Genomic DNA, 16,698 nt, shown 5'->3' on the forward strand with positions numbered 1-16,698 from the left:
TGGCACTGGCACAAAAACAGATACACTGATGAACAGAACAGGACAGACAGCCCAAAAACAAACCCATGATTACAAGATCAATTAATCTTCAACAAAAGAGGCAACAATATGCAATGGGAAAAACACAGTCTCTTCAAAAAATGATGATGGGAAAACCAGACAGCTACATGCAAAAGAATTAAACTGGTCTACTTTTTTACACCATACCCCAAAACAAACTCAAAATGGACTGAAAACCTAAATGTGAGACCTGAAATCATAAAAATCCTAGAAGAGGGCACAGGCAGCAATTTCTCCGACATTGCTCATAGCAAATTCTTTCTACATATATCTTCAGAGGCAAGAGAAATAAACACAAAAATGAATGATTGGGACTACATCAAAATAAAAAGCTTCTGCACAGTGAAGGAAACAATCAATAAAACTAAAAGACAATCTACTGAATGGGAGAAGATATTTATAAATGACATATCCAATAAAGGGTTAGTATCCAAAATATATAAAGAATTTAAACAACTCAACACCCAAAAAACACCTAACCCAATTTAAAAACGGGCATAAGACATGAACAGACATTTCTCCAAAGAGGACCTACAGATGGCCAAGAGACACATGAAAAGATCCTTAACATCACTCATCATCAGGGAAATACAAATCAAAACCACAATGAAATATCACCTCAAACCTGTCAGAATGGCTAAAAAAAAAAAAAAAAACCAAAAAAACCCCCACAAGAAACAACAGGTGTTGGCAAGAATGTGAAGAAAAAGGAACCCTTGTGCACTGTTGGTGGGAATGCAAACTGGTAGAGATACTGTGGAAAAGAGTACAGAGGTTCCTCAAAAAATTAGAAATAAAACTACCCTATGATCTAGTAATTGCACTAGTGGTATTTTCCCAAAGAATACAAAAACACTAATTCAAAAGGATACATATGCTCCTATGTTTACTGCAGCATTACTCATAATAGTCAAATTTTGGAAGCAGCCTAAGTGTCCATCAACATATAAATGGATAAAAAAGTGGTGGTATATATATATATATGGTTTATATATATATATAAAATGGAATATTGTTCAGCCATAAAAAAGAATGAAACCTTGCCATTTGCAACAACATGGATGGAGTTAGAGAGTGTAATGCCAAGCGAAATAAGTCAGTTAAAGAAAGACAAATAACTCATATGTGGAAATTAAGAAACAAACAAAGGGGAAAAAAGAGACAAACCAAAAAACGGACTCCTAACTATAGAGACCAGAGGTTTATCAGAGGGGAGGTGGGTGGAGGGACGGGAGAAATAGGTGATGGGGATTAAAGAGCACACTTATCATGATGAGCACTGGGCAATGTATAGAATTGTTGAATCACTATATTCTACACCTGAAACTATTATAACACTGTAAGTTAACTATAATGGAATTACAATAAAAAAATGATAAAAAATAATTATTCCAATAGCCACCCATGCTTACCAGGATTACACATAGTAGGAACAAAATTTTCAATTTATATATTTATAGAGTTCATCTAATTAATAGCATTTTCTATTGCTTAAATATTTAACATATAGTCAAATTTCTAATAATTCAGAGAAACAACCTACCCAATCAGGAAATAAATGAATTTAATCAGAAGTTCAGAAGGTATTGAATTTCTTCAACTAACCCCTGAAGGTAGGGTATAATATGAAAATTGGGCTTATCTTTAGAACTTAGATGACCTAGCCACTGGTTTCTTGATACGGTTGTCCTTTATTTATTTTTAAAAAATATTTTTTTTTAATTTATTTGAGAGAGAGAGACAAAGCATGAGAGAGAGAGAGCTCACAAGCAGGGGGGAGGATAGAGGGAGAAGCTGACTCCCTGCTGAGCAGGGAGCTTGATGTGGGGCTCTATCCGAGGACCCTGGGATCATGACCAGATTCGAAGGCAGACGCTTAACCTACTGAGCCACCCAGGTGCTTTGGGTGTCCTTTAAAACATTACATTCACCAAGCTGTTATCAGTGGGCACATATGAAATCATTGTGTTGGGAACATATCGAGTATAGTCAAATATAAAACACATCATATCATATTCCAAATGGTATGGACATATAGAGAGAGTATGGTCATGCCCTCCCTCCATTTTGATTTTTTTTCTTTCAACCTCCTAGAAGGTTGAAATAGAAAGCCTTCTTCTTTTTGATATGTACTTTATCCCTCCCCACATTCATTCTATCAACAGCTATTTGCTGGGCACCTATTATGAGGCAAGCATAATGTAGAATGAAGCTGAGATCTCCCATCTAGACTGACAGCATCTGTACCTTCCATGTCACATTCATATTAACCTGGGATTTTGACAGAAGAGAAGTGGGATTGCTCATTTAGCTCATATGAAAACATGTTTTGTAAGGGAAACATTTTGAGTATAACAATGGGAAAGTTCTAAATCAAATACCACTAATGTAAAATAGAATATTTCTCTTTATTGGAGATTTGAATCCTTATTACATGCAACTATACTCTAACAGTTTTAGTAAAACAGTTTTGAATTTGAAGCATTGAGAGTAATAATGGATAAGATTATGTGATGTAAATAAGCATGCTAAGATGAATTTGCCAAGCCCTCTTGTTACCCCTATGGGAAGCAGTAAGCTGGATCTTGAAAGAAATGCACAGAAATAATGGGCCAAACGGCCCAGAAAAGTCCCAAATATAAGTGTATACACCCAAAAGAGGACACGACCTGGAAGGCATCAGATTGGAAGCTGTAGCCAGGTCATCAAGAAAGCACCAGGTAACGGGGGGTTAGCAGTTTTATTAATGCGGTCTCCTCTATTCCCATGCAGACGGCTTTCTATCCGATAGAATGCAATAAGGAACTTATGAGTGAGAAAAAAAAGTCTCAGATTGTAATTAAATCATCAATCTAATTTAGCTAAAAAATTTTCTGAACACCTGGCCACCAGGAAAAACTACTGCTGATGGGGTATCTTCACAAAGGAGTTATAAATTCCTCAGCCCACCCTACACAATTCGAAATCTTTTACTGAAAAAAAAAATCTATCATTCAAGGCATCTAATACTTCCTGGCTAAATCATCACAGGCTTTCATCTGTTATTCAATTTTTATATTTATCAGTTTTCTGTAAATGCAAGACAAGTGACAGTTTTGGTCTTGGATAATTGGACCATTTAGACTTATATTTGTCTAAATAACCAGAATGCATATCCATGTGTGACAGTTTAATTTTCAGTTTTCCCAGAATATTATTTTTCTCTAATGGCTTACTCATATAAAATACCTCTTTAGAGATTCTGTTTCCTGAGTTTTGTCAAACCCCAAATGTGCCAGAATGCTTAAATTCATATCACTAACAGACTTCTAAATTAACTGGCTTGCAACCATCAATATCCTGTTTCAAAATTATGTAATTATTTCTGATACATTTCTGATACATTGATACATTGATTCTGATACAGAATACTGAGAGTATTCTCAGTAATCTAACTCACTTTGCTACAACATATAAAGTCAGTCAGAGGTATGAGATACGAGAGATTTAAATCAATTTAGATTAACATCTTTTGTGGCAATCTCAGAAAATTAAATTATAATGGCATTGGATTTCTAATTATACAACTCCCTTCCAATCAAAGATAATACTATTTAACTCTGTCAATAAATAAAATCCCAGGCATCTCTTCATTTAAAATTTATAACTAGGTCAACTCCCCCAGCATCATGCAGCTCTGCTACATAGCTCCGACACAGTTGAAAACATGCACTTAACTATAATTTTTGAAGAATCCTACATCCCTCACTGAAGGCAGTTCTCTGGGGGCAGGTCCATTTCTATATCACACACCACCGAATTACCAGATCCTAGCACAGTAGGTACCATACAATATACACAGAATTAAAGTTTGAATTAGAATTTAAGAAAACACCTTGAAAATAATTTTTTTCATTTTTTTAACATTGAACAAAAACATTTTTCTGCTCTCTGTATTTTCCCCCACCTTACCACAAAAAATCTGGTGATGAATTGCTCTTATTAGACTATGCTAGTTACTCTTCTAGTGACCAAAATATTCTCCCAAATCAATGTAATTTCTGATATTTATTGCTGCGTAAGAGGGAAAGGAGGAATTTTTTGCTTCACTGTTAATATGTCAATATCTTAAAAAAATGTTTCACTATATTCCTCTACTCAAAAGAAATGGTCTAAATCTTTTACAGATCAGATCACCCTTTTTATCACATTATTTGCTGCTAATGCTGCAGTCTTTCACTGTCTCACCTGATACTCCCCTTCTCACCTGCGTTCCTTACTTGGCTAGTGTTGTTCATACTGCATACATACCTCATTCTGGACAATTCTCTATGTACTTACATAGGTCACTATATTCACCTACCGACATACAGAACACATCATATTTAACTGTCTGGGTTTGTTGGTTTGTTTCCCACTGTGGCCATCACTATGTCCATCACTCTCTCAGACCCTTAGTGCGTAATCCCAGTACCAAGCACACTGGAGACAGCTGATAGATACTTGTTGGTAAATGAATAAGATAATGAATGAATGAGCACGTGAACTACTTATTTTGTTACCTTATTTTGTCTCCTAATTCACTATTATTTCACTGTGCCTATGCAGAGAGAACAGAGAGACTCTGCTTGATGTTCACATTGAGAAAATTTTCCTTTGAAACCCCAATCAGTAATATAACATCTGTGTATGAAAAATTTATGGTCCAAAATGTTTATGTTTTATCTTGCATAAGCAAAATAAAGAGGGCTACTTATATAAACACTAGTTAAATTTAACATGTTACCCATCTGGGGCTTTTTTTCTCAATTAGGAAGCAGCATTTTAAAAATGAATAAATAAAGATATTCTAGGAGCACCTGGGTGGCTCAGCCAGTTAAGTGTCCAACTCTTGGTTTTGGCTCAGGTTGTGATCTCAGGGTTGTGAGATCGGGCCTTCATGGTTCTCTGCGCTCAGTGTGCAGTTCGCTTGAGATTCTCTCTCTCCTTCTCCCTCTGCCCCTCCCCCCATTCAAGCTCTTGCTCTCTCACTCTCTTTCTCTCTCAAAACAAAAAAATAAAATCTTTTTAAAAAATAGGACATTCTAAAAGAGAGATAAAAGCAAATGAATATGTTTGGTTCCTTCAATTTATATTACACTGCATTCAATTAGGATTAGGAAGAAAAATCATTTTAAGCGCATTTTTTGGTACCATCTGGAAAAATTTTAACCCTAAAGACGTAGCAGAGCTAACATGTGTCAACAGCAGAACCTAAGCTAGAGTTGGAAGAGCCTACCGTGGATAATGCACTAATATCAGAAAGGGAGATGTAAAATGAGGGACCAGAAACATATGTTCAGAGTTTTTAGTTGTACTTATTGGGCTAAATAGGGAAAAGTATGTTGGCTTCATCTTTCCAAAGTGTAACAGAAATAGGATGTAAATGTGTGGATTGGTGAGAAAAGAACAATCCACAAATAAGAAATAAGAAAATAAGAAATCAAAATTCCTAAAAGTTTGAAACTGAAATTTTGGCAATATGTTTTTTAGGATAACACAAGATAAAAACAGTTATTTTCCCTTGGATGAATGTGTATCCCAAAAATGTTGGCCTAAAAAAATGTAAAAGGAGTGTTTCCTGATTATGAGTTTGCTTTTAAGCAGCAACCAGACTGCAGAAAGAAGTAATGATTTCTTGACTCAGAATGCCAGTTAATTTCCATTCTAAATAAACTTTTCATTTCCAGTTTGAAGGGCCTTGGTCTTAAATATGGAGAACAGATGAAACATATGTGTTATACATATGCATATACTGAGACATACATATCCATTCACCCAGAGACTTGGTGCTCAGAGAATTCACCTTACATGTGGACCAGAAGAGCCAATTATGTAAATACTCTGGGGCCTTTTTGTCAATGCTGCATTTCAAATTTCTTTGACCAAATTTTTACAATGAGAAGCTTACTTCTGAAAAAAAAAAATGAGGCAGATTAAGAAATAGGAAGAACACAGTGGTCAAGTGAAAACAATACTATTATCAAATTGGTGAGTATTAGTAACAGTTTAAAAGTTGTCCATCATAAATAGGGATCATCAGTGTTAAAAAAAATTGTGATGTTTGATATAAAAATACTGTTTTTTCCAATTTAAGCAATATTGTTGGAAATTTGTTACATTTCTTCAATAAACTCACAAGGTGATAGACCAGGTCAGCAATGTCACAGACTGACTGCTGGCCCCATTTAATTTCTGGATTCAACTCATTAGCTAGGTGGCCTTGGTAAGTGGCCTAACTTGCTGACAACCTGAGTCTGAGTGTGCACCTCTGAAAGACTGGAACTAAATGACAAGGTAGGTAAGAAATTATTTCAACAGTGTTTGAGGTTATTTTATAACTTTGAGCAAGGTAAATTCTCTAAGGCTCTTTCCTTTAAAAGTAGACAAAAACACATATAGATCATAAAGGGTAATAAAAAAGTATGTTAACTATATTGGAATTAAAATAAAAACTTAATAAAACAAAATTTAAAAAGAATATATAGATCATAAGAGTGTTAAGATATTAAATGAGATCTTCTATTTCAGTGGCCCAGCACTATAAACGTGACATATTTGAAGTTATCAGTAAATCGTAGCTATTATAATAGACATTATTATCAGTAAAAATGAGCAAACAACTAGAAATTTATGTTTAGATAAGTAAAATACAAATTAAAATGACCTTGTCTATCAATTAGGAAAATATTAAAAATTATAATACATACTGTTGGCTATAGAATAATGAAATGAGAATGTTTATACATTGCAGGTGAGTAAGAATGTAAATTGATATAATTTTTCTAAAGGACAATTTGGCAATGTGTATAAAGATTTAAAAAACATTCTCTTGACCAAGCCATACCATTTCTAGGAATCTACCCTAAGCCATTTTAAATGTCCAAAGATGAATGTGTACATACAAACTGCAATATTGATTATATATCTAACCCCCCCCCCGATTTTTTTAAAGATTTTATTTATTTGACAGACAGAGAGCAGAAGCAGGGGGAGTGGCAGAGGGAGAGGGAGAAGCAGACTCCCCACTGAGCTGGGAGCGCAAGGCGGGGCTCCATCCCAGGTTCCTGGGATCATGACCTGAGCCAAAGGCAGACGCTTAACCCACTGAGCCACACAGCACCCCAAAAACCCAATTTTTAAAAATAGGTTACACATGAATTAAGGTGTGGTACAATCACACAGCAGCTTTTATGAAAACATATTACACATTATGATATGATTTTAGAGACCTACACATAGCCAGTGTAAAAAATAAAGTAATGTCAACAAAGGGTGGTTATCCGTCTTCTTTTCTAAGGAAAGAAAGTAGCTTCTATCCTAATTTAAAACTGAAATGAACACATATATGCTCATATATTACACACACACACACACACACACACACACACACACACAAAAGCTCATTGTTTCTATTAAGAATCTGTCTCAGTATTTTATTTAATATTTTGTTTTCTTCTGAACAAAGCTTCCTTTCTGCAATTTAACTCAATTAAATATGCCACGTAAGTGCACATAGTAAGGCATAGCAAATTCCTGTCTTTTATTTGCTTTCAGTGCTCTATTAAGAATTTTTAAATCACAAAATCAGGTATCATAGTACTTGAGTGTCGTGTGGGAGATTACCTTTAGGTGGATAAAAGGTTCGTATCCTAATATAAGAAACACAGTTGAGCTGTATCGATATGAAACACCTAACGCAAGGCCACATAATTAGTAAATGAGTCTCTGAACTGTTTACTAAATCAAACTAAAAAAGTTGTATGTCAGAGATCCTATGTTGCTACGGCTCCCAGTGCATCTGAAAATGATGATATAAGATCACGTTCTCAGCTTTTGAGAAGAGTTATAATAAATAGCTAGATGTGTCTTTCCCTGTTTTTGTCTCTAACTGCTAAGTAAGCTTTTATACATGTTGTGCAAAGCTTAATCTAAGATGTTCTCAGATCTCAGGGCCAAGAAAAAGTGGCACCTCTCCTGACAGTTTGATTCCTTTTAGAGAACAGCCATCATACAAACCACATTTTCCCTTTTGACCTAACTCGTAGGAAGAATTGTTTTCAACACATCAGCCTTTCTCATCACGGATCTCTCCATATGCCTTTCCTCACCCACGACCCCTTTCTTTACGTGACTGGTGGAAGAGGGGGCAAGGACTGGTGCTGACGCAATCAGGAAGAGCTACTTCTCCTTAACAACTTACTGTAACTCCCCAAATCAAGGCATGCTGCTCTCACAAGTTTTCCCTTGCAGTGTGTGACCTTTTCAAAAATCCTGTGTGATGACTTTTATTATTCTTACTTCCATTATTTCAATCAATCTGTAAACCAAGACTTAGAGAGGTAGAAGGAGTTGACCAGAATAAAGTAATCAGGAATGGAGCTGTTTCTGGCTCCAAAATCTATGATTTATGCATTTTCCACTGCACTATGTTCTTCTGATATAAAATATACTGTTTTGTGAGTTCAGTCTTTACAGACTTCTATAAAGAAGAAACCATCTAATACAAATCTCCTTCCTCCCAGCTGATACTTTCTGAATTGTTCCTACATATTAGTATCCAAAACATTCTTCCAGAATTACAACACAAAATAAGTAATTTATGATTTCCCACGTTTAGGGCACTAACACTATTTTCTATGCAGTACAAATAATTCAATCACCTATCTATAAGAACAATAATTCCTCCTTTATTAACATGACAGAGAAAACAGAGTCTACAATCTGTGAAAATTCTTCTGGTGGTGATTGTGGTAGAAGTGTTGAAAATAAATGTTGCCACCATTTTACTTGTCATACCTAAAAATGAATTAACTAACAAGAGTGAGGTCACCCTGCCTTGTCTCTCACTGTTGCTAGCTGCCAACAGCCGTGTTAATTCCACCAGAAACTACATGCTACACCTTTGTAAGTCACTGGTTCTGACGATAACTTACACATTAGATCCAGCAGCTGACTGAACTTTTAATAAGTATTTACTCACAGTTAGCATTGTATTGGCTATAGGGTGTTTTTTTTCATCAAATACTTTGTCTTTGTAATAGTCAGATAATTCCGATCTAGTGATGAGTCAGTATCATTCCATAGCATTTTAAGTCATATATAAACTGATTATATTATTTTTGATTTTTGGCAGCATCCTTCTTCATAAAGTAACCAATGATGCCTCTGTTATACTTCTTAAAACAGCTGATCAGTTAAGAATCTTCAGGTATGTTTGGTATTATAATCTTTATCCGGTATCTTACCTCAGCTCTTAACTCAGAGATCAGTCTATCCTTGCTGTTTTGAGATTTTGATTCTTCCTTTATATGTCCTGATATTTCTTCCATTTTATTTTCATGCTGACCAGGAAAAATGTTAAACTGAAAAAAAGAAGTTAAAATTATAATCACATGATGCTCCAAAGGCTGGCTCCAGGATAATCCACATTAGTCTTTTGTTTTGCTTTTAGTTTAGTTTTTTTGTTTGTTTGTTTTTTATGTGGATTCTGGGAGGTTTTACTGTTGCTGTGGTAATTAATGAAGCTAAACCATTTATTTCTTATATTTGAAAAATTCTCAGTTGTTAGAAAACAAATCAGCAGATCTCCAATAATCCAAACTCATTAACTGAAAAAATTAGGCAAAATTTGGCTACTACACAGAATCCTGGTAATTGACCAATTGAATTCTAAACAAATCCAATTAATACTGATCTTTCAGTCTCGAATATTTGTAATACAGGACCCTTTGTAATCCTACTTAATGTCTATTCTTTATGAAGTCTAAAGAGTATATAGATTATAACAGAGGCAAACTTGGGCAATGAAAAAAATACATCTATTCAATGCTAGAACTCGTAAAAATATGAAAGATGCCAACAAATTATCAGGAAAACAGGATAAATAAGCCATGGCATGTCCAGATAATGGAATATTATTCAGCACTAAAAAGCCATGAAAAGACATGGAGGAAACTTTATATTACTAAGTGAAAGAAGCCAATCTGAAAAGGCTACTTACTGTATAATTCTAATTATGTGACATTCTGGAAAAGGCAAAACCATGAAACAATATGAAATCAGTGGTTTTCAGGGTGCAGGGAGCAAGGGATGAATAGGTGGAGCACAGAAATTTTTAGGGCAGTGAAACTATTTGGTATAACACTGGTGGATACATGTCATTATACAGTTGTCTAAACCCAGAGAATGTACAACACCAAGAGTACACTCGAAGGTAAACCATGGACAGTGATGTGTCAATGTAGGTTCATCATTTATAACAAATGTACCACTGTCGTGGAGGACACGGATAATAGAGAAGGGTGTGCTTAGTGGAGACAGGGAGCATATGAGAAATGTATATATCTTCCATTCGATTTTGCTGTGAATCTAAAACTGCTCTAAAAAATAGTCTATAAAAAGAAACATAGGAACAGAGAGGCTCCTTGTTCAGAGTTAGTAACATGGAGAACACATCATGGAAGGCAAGTGTGGAACAGGACACAATGCCACCAGGTTCAGCCAAAGTCTATTTATGCATGTTTCACCTCACTTTCATATAAATAAACAAGGTGGCATTAATCTCTTGCTAAAATAAAATAATAAAATAAAATAAAATAAAATAAAATAAAATAAAAATAAAAGTCAGTTTGCTAAAGAAAATAATGAATTGCAAGGGTAAAATCAAAGCAACAGGTTTTGGTTTGAGTTCACCAAAGTAAAATCCAACTCATTCCTGTAATTGAATGCCCTTAGTTTAACTTCTGAAATCTTGACCATTAATTCTCAGGGAATTAGATCAATTAATAAGCCCTCTCATTGTCAACAGAACTTCAATCAATGCTACTACTCAAAGGAGAGATGAGGCAGGAAAATAAATTTTCATACATAATATTATGGAAAACCCACACTAATTACCTAAAATAATTCCATTTTCATTTTTCACTCAGAGTGGAAAATCAAGGATCTCTGGACACATGAAGAAACCAAGAACATGAATAAAATAGCCAAGATTTGAAAACACAATGTCTGATAGAAAAAAAAGACAGATAAATGGTATAAGTTAAGATATGAAAGAAAACGTTATTCAACATCTAATCACTATGTTTGGGGAAAATGAATATGTATTGTACTTATAAATTAAGGACAGAACAATTTCAAAATTTCAAAGAATGAAATAAAAATTTTAAAATGTGTCTAGTAATCCCTTCCTTTAAAAATTTATTAGAAATGTTGGAAAATAGTCAGAGGTTGAAGTGTCTTGAAGCTCAGTTCTTGGACCCATTCGCTTGATGCATTCACTCCTTTGGACCGCTGATGTGCACCCATTGCATTGCGTACTAGTCAAAATTCTGACAATCTCCAAATGTCTAGTTCCATCCTCTAGGTCTCCTATGAACTTCAGACCCACATGTCCAACTTCTTACTTATCACTTCTATAGGTATCTAAAACTTAACACATTGCAAAGACAAATTAAGAACTCCCCTAAACCTGTTTCTCTACCAATCTTTGCCATTTCAGTAAGTATCAACTCTATCCTTCCCTTTGATCAGGCCAAAGATATTGGATTTATTTTTAACTCTTTTCTTTCTCTGACATATCATATCCAAACTAAAGTCAAAACAATTCAATTTTGCCTCCAAAATATATAATAAATACAACCATTTCTCTAGGTATACTACTACTGCCCTGATCAAAAACCACCATGGTCTCTCACATCAGTTATTTTAATGGCTTCCATAATTTCTGCTTCTCCATGTAGCTCTGTAATCTCTTTCCCAAAACAGCAGTCAAATAAAGCATTTTCAAAGTAATTCAAATCATGTAACTCTGCTGCTCAAATCTTTCTAGTGGCTTCCCAGTCCATTCAGGGTATAAGTCAAAGTTCTTATCATCTGCCTGGTCCTAGAACCCCTCAGTGCTCTTCTACTCCTACCCCTTATTCTGTCAGTCACTCTGTTTGGGAATAAGAAGTCACCCTTATTCTGTCAGTCTCACTGTTCCTACACACTCCAGGCAGGAAAAAGCAAAAAATAAAATAAAAACAGTAAATGAAATATTGTACAGTGAAGGCAATTAAAACAATGTAACAGGGGGAAAAAAACCTGATGGCCAAATTAATAAAACAACTATACTTTTCCCTATGAAAATTTGAGTTATTTTGATCATTTTAAAATTATACTTTGGACTCAAAATCACCTCAATTTTGCCACTTACCCTATTCAACTTCAGGTTCAGATTAATGGAGTTATAACTAAAATCTAATTAGCAGCTGAAAAGTTGAAAGCTGTGGATGTGTAGATGTTAAAGATTATTCATTTAGCAGAATTATGAATGTCATCCACAAGTGATATATCACATTACTTAAATTGAAAGTGACAGAAATAGAAGGTACCTGAGGAAATGAATGAGTCAGCATTAGAAAGCATTTTCCAAGTTCAGGTCCTTTTATTTAATAGTTATTTAAGTAGTCTCTTGCAAGACTTTTTTTCTGAAATTGCATCATAATATAACTCCAAAATTCCTCTTTTCATTCTGCAGTATTTGTGAAAGGTTAAACCAGGCAACTTGTCACATCTCTGACTTCAGAAATATCTGCCATAATTTGCTTCTGGAAAATTAGCAACAGTATATGTAAATATTTATTCTCCATCCAAATTAGCATGGAGTGGAAAGTCTTTATGAAGATGATTCTGGAAAACAAAAATATTGCGTAACTTACAAATAAAGATATTTTCTTACTTATTCAGATCAAATAGGAAAAGAAAAGTTCATTCCAAAAATGGCACAAAAATATAATCTAACACACCCTGTTATTTTGATTTTGCCTCACATTTTATCCTTCAAAATAATCTAAAATGATTAGGTAGTTATTGCTTATCCCAAAGATCTGGTCTTTGTGAAATATTGTGTTCAGTATTTATGTCAATATTATTAATAATACAACAAAATTCAATCTCCTCAAACACCAAACCCATAATTTCTCCCATAACTCTCAACAAACGATCTTGCAGCTTCATTCGTGGAAAAGTTGAAAAGCAATACATAGGAAAGATCTTCAACTTCTTGTAACATAATCTACAAATTTGCATGCATCTATATAAATCTTTCCTTCTTTCCTCTTGTTAAAGAACTTAAATACCCTTCCTAGAGTCAAAGACTAATCATTCCATTTGCAGTCAATTTGGTTCCTTTGGAGGTACGTGGTAAACTCATTCTAAGAATTGTTTCTCTACTGGATTTTCAAGATCTCTTGGTTTCTCCCTCATCAACATTTAGTTGCTTGATAGCTTCCATTTAGGTTGGAAAGCGATATATGAGAGACCAAGTGTAGAAGATCCTCTCCCTCTCTTTCTCTCTCTCTCTCTCACTCTCTCTTCCCACCACCCACCTCTTTTCCGGTTTTGGAGTTTCCACTCCAGCTGTTTCCTCTTACTTTCAAGTGCCTTGGAAGAGCTGCTTACATTCACTTTTTCCCCATGCTCCCCTCTCACTCATTCCCCCATTGGCTTTTGTTACACCCATTCCCAATACTTCCCAACACACAATATTCAACCTTGTCCTTAACTTGAATCCTTGCCAGAATTTTATTATTGTTAACAATGCCTTTGTTCAAGCACTCTTTTCTTTTGGCTCATGGGAAGAAGGGTTTTCTTTCTCTGCAGTTTCCCTTTCTCCATCTGCCCTACCTGGTGCTAATCCTCCAAACCATCTTTTGTTTCATTCAATGTACCAACCCTGAGGAATCCCATTTACTCCCATGGCTTCCACCACCATCTCACTGCTCATTGTTCACATTTCTTTCTTGCACTCATAAATTCCAAATTCCACCAAACATTCCTACCTCAAGCTCAGTATGCTCGGTATTAAATACTTTGTTGTTCCCTCTTAAGTTTCGCTTCTTCATGATATGCCTTCTTTGGTGGAAGATAAGGTCAGAAATATGTAACTTTTCCTTCTCTCTAACCCCCTAGCATACCCATGCATTTCCAACATTCAGAGTCCACCAAGCATCACAACTTCTTTCACTTGTATATTTCTCAACTCTCCACATCCCCCAACCAAACTTAGGACACCTGATTATTTCTTTCTGGATTACCATGATGGGCTCATAAAAGTTTCCTCATCACCTGTACCCCCCAAATCTCTTCTTCACAATGAAGGTTGAGTCATTTTTCTGTAATGTAAGCAAACTGACACTGGTCAACACACTGCAATGGCTCTTCCCATTGCCTTCATGTTGATGCATACATTTATAATTTGGCCCTTGGAATAAGTATTGAATATCAAATAGTACAGAGTTTAAGACCAAGTGTTTAGCAGTTAGGCAGGTTCTGGTGGCCATACCATATTCTTATGAAAGGTGAGGAAAGTAAGGAGGAAATGTGCCCAAACAGAAGGTGATCCAAATGCAGTGGACCCAGGGATAGCTAACAACAAGGTTAAGGTTTCAGTAATTTTAATTAACTCTAAGTGCACGGAGAAGCCTCCAAAATGTATCATAGCTGCAAAAATTTTAACCAAAATTATTTAAACTAAACTTTACCTAATTCCCTCCCTCAACCTTAAAGAATAGTACTAAAGACACAAAACAATGTTTAACTATGATTAAAGCAAATTTTCTTCTATTCTTCAAGTCAAAATAAAAACACCAAATAACTAATCTTAGTGGTATTTAAACTGTTTTGCTCTCATGCTGATGTATCCTTTACCTTTTTAAAGACTTGACTAAATAGTATATTTATTTAGATTAAAAAAATGAAATTTCTGCTGAATTTTAAATATTTTAAATAAAATGGCTGCATCACATCTTACTGAACATTAACATCTAAAAACTACAGAAATGTGATACTACCAACTATTCAAAAAATTAATTTTATTTCTTGAATTTTTATTTCTATTCCACCTTCCCCCAATCATCATATTGTAACATGTTTATATTTGAAAATGTTTTTACTCAATAAAATGCAATAAAAATACATATATAAAATATGTATGTATATATTGAGACTGTAAGGCTTCAAACACTAAAAAGTTTCTTTGGATTGAATTATCTCTACAATTATTATGGGTACATGGTTGCTTAAAAACAAGACAAGATAGCACATATTTTGATAAGTAATTATTAAATATAAACTAATCATTTACTGGAAATGCATTTCTTAATGAGATGGATAGATACATTTTTTCAATTAGTTTGTGTATCCATGGATGAAATTACTTATTGATAGAATGAAATAAGAATTATCATCAGTTTTCTCTATTTTTTCAAAGTAGGCAATGAGAAAGCTGATCACATATTAATAGAAATGGAAGATGTTTTCTTACAGCAAAGGCATTGCTTGTGTTGTTTTTTAATATCTTTGTAAATAAGTGACAAAGCCACTTTTGATCTTACATCAAAATTAAATGTTTATTATCTATAAACTGACCAATCCTTTAGGTCCTATTCCAGTATTTTTATGAAAAAGAAAAGCATAAACTACTTGAAATGAGAAAGGTTTTATGATCCATTGATTAGTTGGTTTCTCAACACCAATATTTCAAAATATCTCTCTGTTTGGTACTCCTGCATTTTCCCCACTCTGCAATATTTCTAAAATCACACTTGGTTTGGGAGATAAGCATGACTTTCATTTGAAAAGTGGATGGAGGGTAATGTGGGAAAAGAGAACTCGCTTGAAAAGTACTTCTTTAGGCAGATGGATTTTTGAAGACCGCATATGAAAGTTTGGGAATTTGAAGTTGAAATCCATATAACTATCCCATGGGGACCTGTGGGAAGATGGCAGTGGTGTGGTGGTGGTAGTCCTTCTAGGGTCTGCAAATCTCTCCATGAAAACAGGCAGAGCAATGACAACAACAAAATTAAAAACCTATGGAGGCCTATAGCAAAATGAGGTGACAAGTGTTCCCTACAAACCCTAAGATACAGGTGTGTTAAGAAAACTACTCAGCTTCAAGAACTGCAGAATATCAGCATCTGTTTGAGAAAATTAAATGGAAGAACATGCCATGAGAATAGGAGAACCCCAAAATTGACAGCACACCTCCCCTGAAAGTGTGTCAGGGCAATGTGAAACAGTAGATGAAAGAAACAAAGGGAATTTTACACATTCTAATTGGTGAGTGCAATAGGCCCACAATGAAGTCCAAAGAAGTGCAACAATCTATATTCTGTATACTCTCAAAAACAAAAGCAAAAACAAAAACAGACAGAACTTCCTTTAAAAACACATCCTAGGGGCACCTGGGTGGCTCAGTCGGTTAAGCATCTGACTCTTGATTTCAGCTCAAGTCATGATCTCAGGGTCATGGGATCAAGCCCCACATTGGGTTCCCTGTTCAGCATGGAGTCCACTTGAGATTCTCTCTCTCCTGCTCTCTCTGTCCCTAGAGAGAGAGATTCTCTCTCTCTCTCAAATAAATAATAAATAAATAAATAAAATCTTTAAACACACACACACACACACACACACACACACACCCCACTGTGCACTAAAATGGGAAATGCTGAGACTAGAATCCATATGAAAGGAACAGTGGCAATAAAGGCAGAGTGATCCAGATAAATCAGTTAGGGAACAGAGTTGGGGGGTTTTTGGAAAGGACAAGACAAAGCCATAAATTTAGGGCAC

General features: G+C 34.9%; 1 protein-coding gene across 3 annotated transcripts in view; it reads right to left on the minus strand.

The window, feature by feature from the left end:
• Nucleotides 1-16,698, minus strand: part of CCDC102B (coiled-coil domain containing 102B) — a 93,187-nt gene that overhangs the window by 40,655 nt on the left and 35,834 nt on the right. For all 3 annotated transcript variants that reach the window (XM_040632444.1, XM_008685884.2, XM_008685881.2), the window contains exon 4: nt 9,327-9,443. In XM_040632444.1, coding sequence (XP_040488378.1) covers nt 9,327-9,443 — 117 coding nt within the window. The remainder of the gene's footprint in view (nt 1-9,326; nt 9,444-16,698) is intronic.

The sequence above is a fragment of the Ursus maritimus genome, unplaced genomic scaffold (assembly GCF_017311325.1).
Source record: "Ursus maritimus isolate PB19 unplaced genomic scaffold, ASM1731132v1 scaffold_18, whole genome shotgun sequence".
NCBI lineage: Eukaryota > Metazoa > Chordata > Mammalia > Carnivora > Ursidae > Ursus > Ursus maritimus.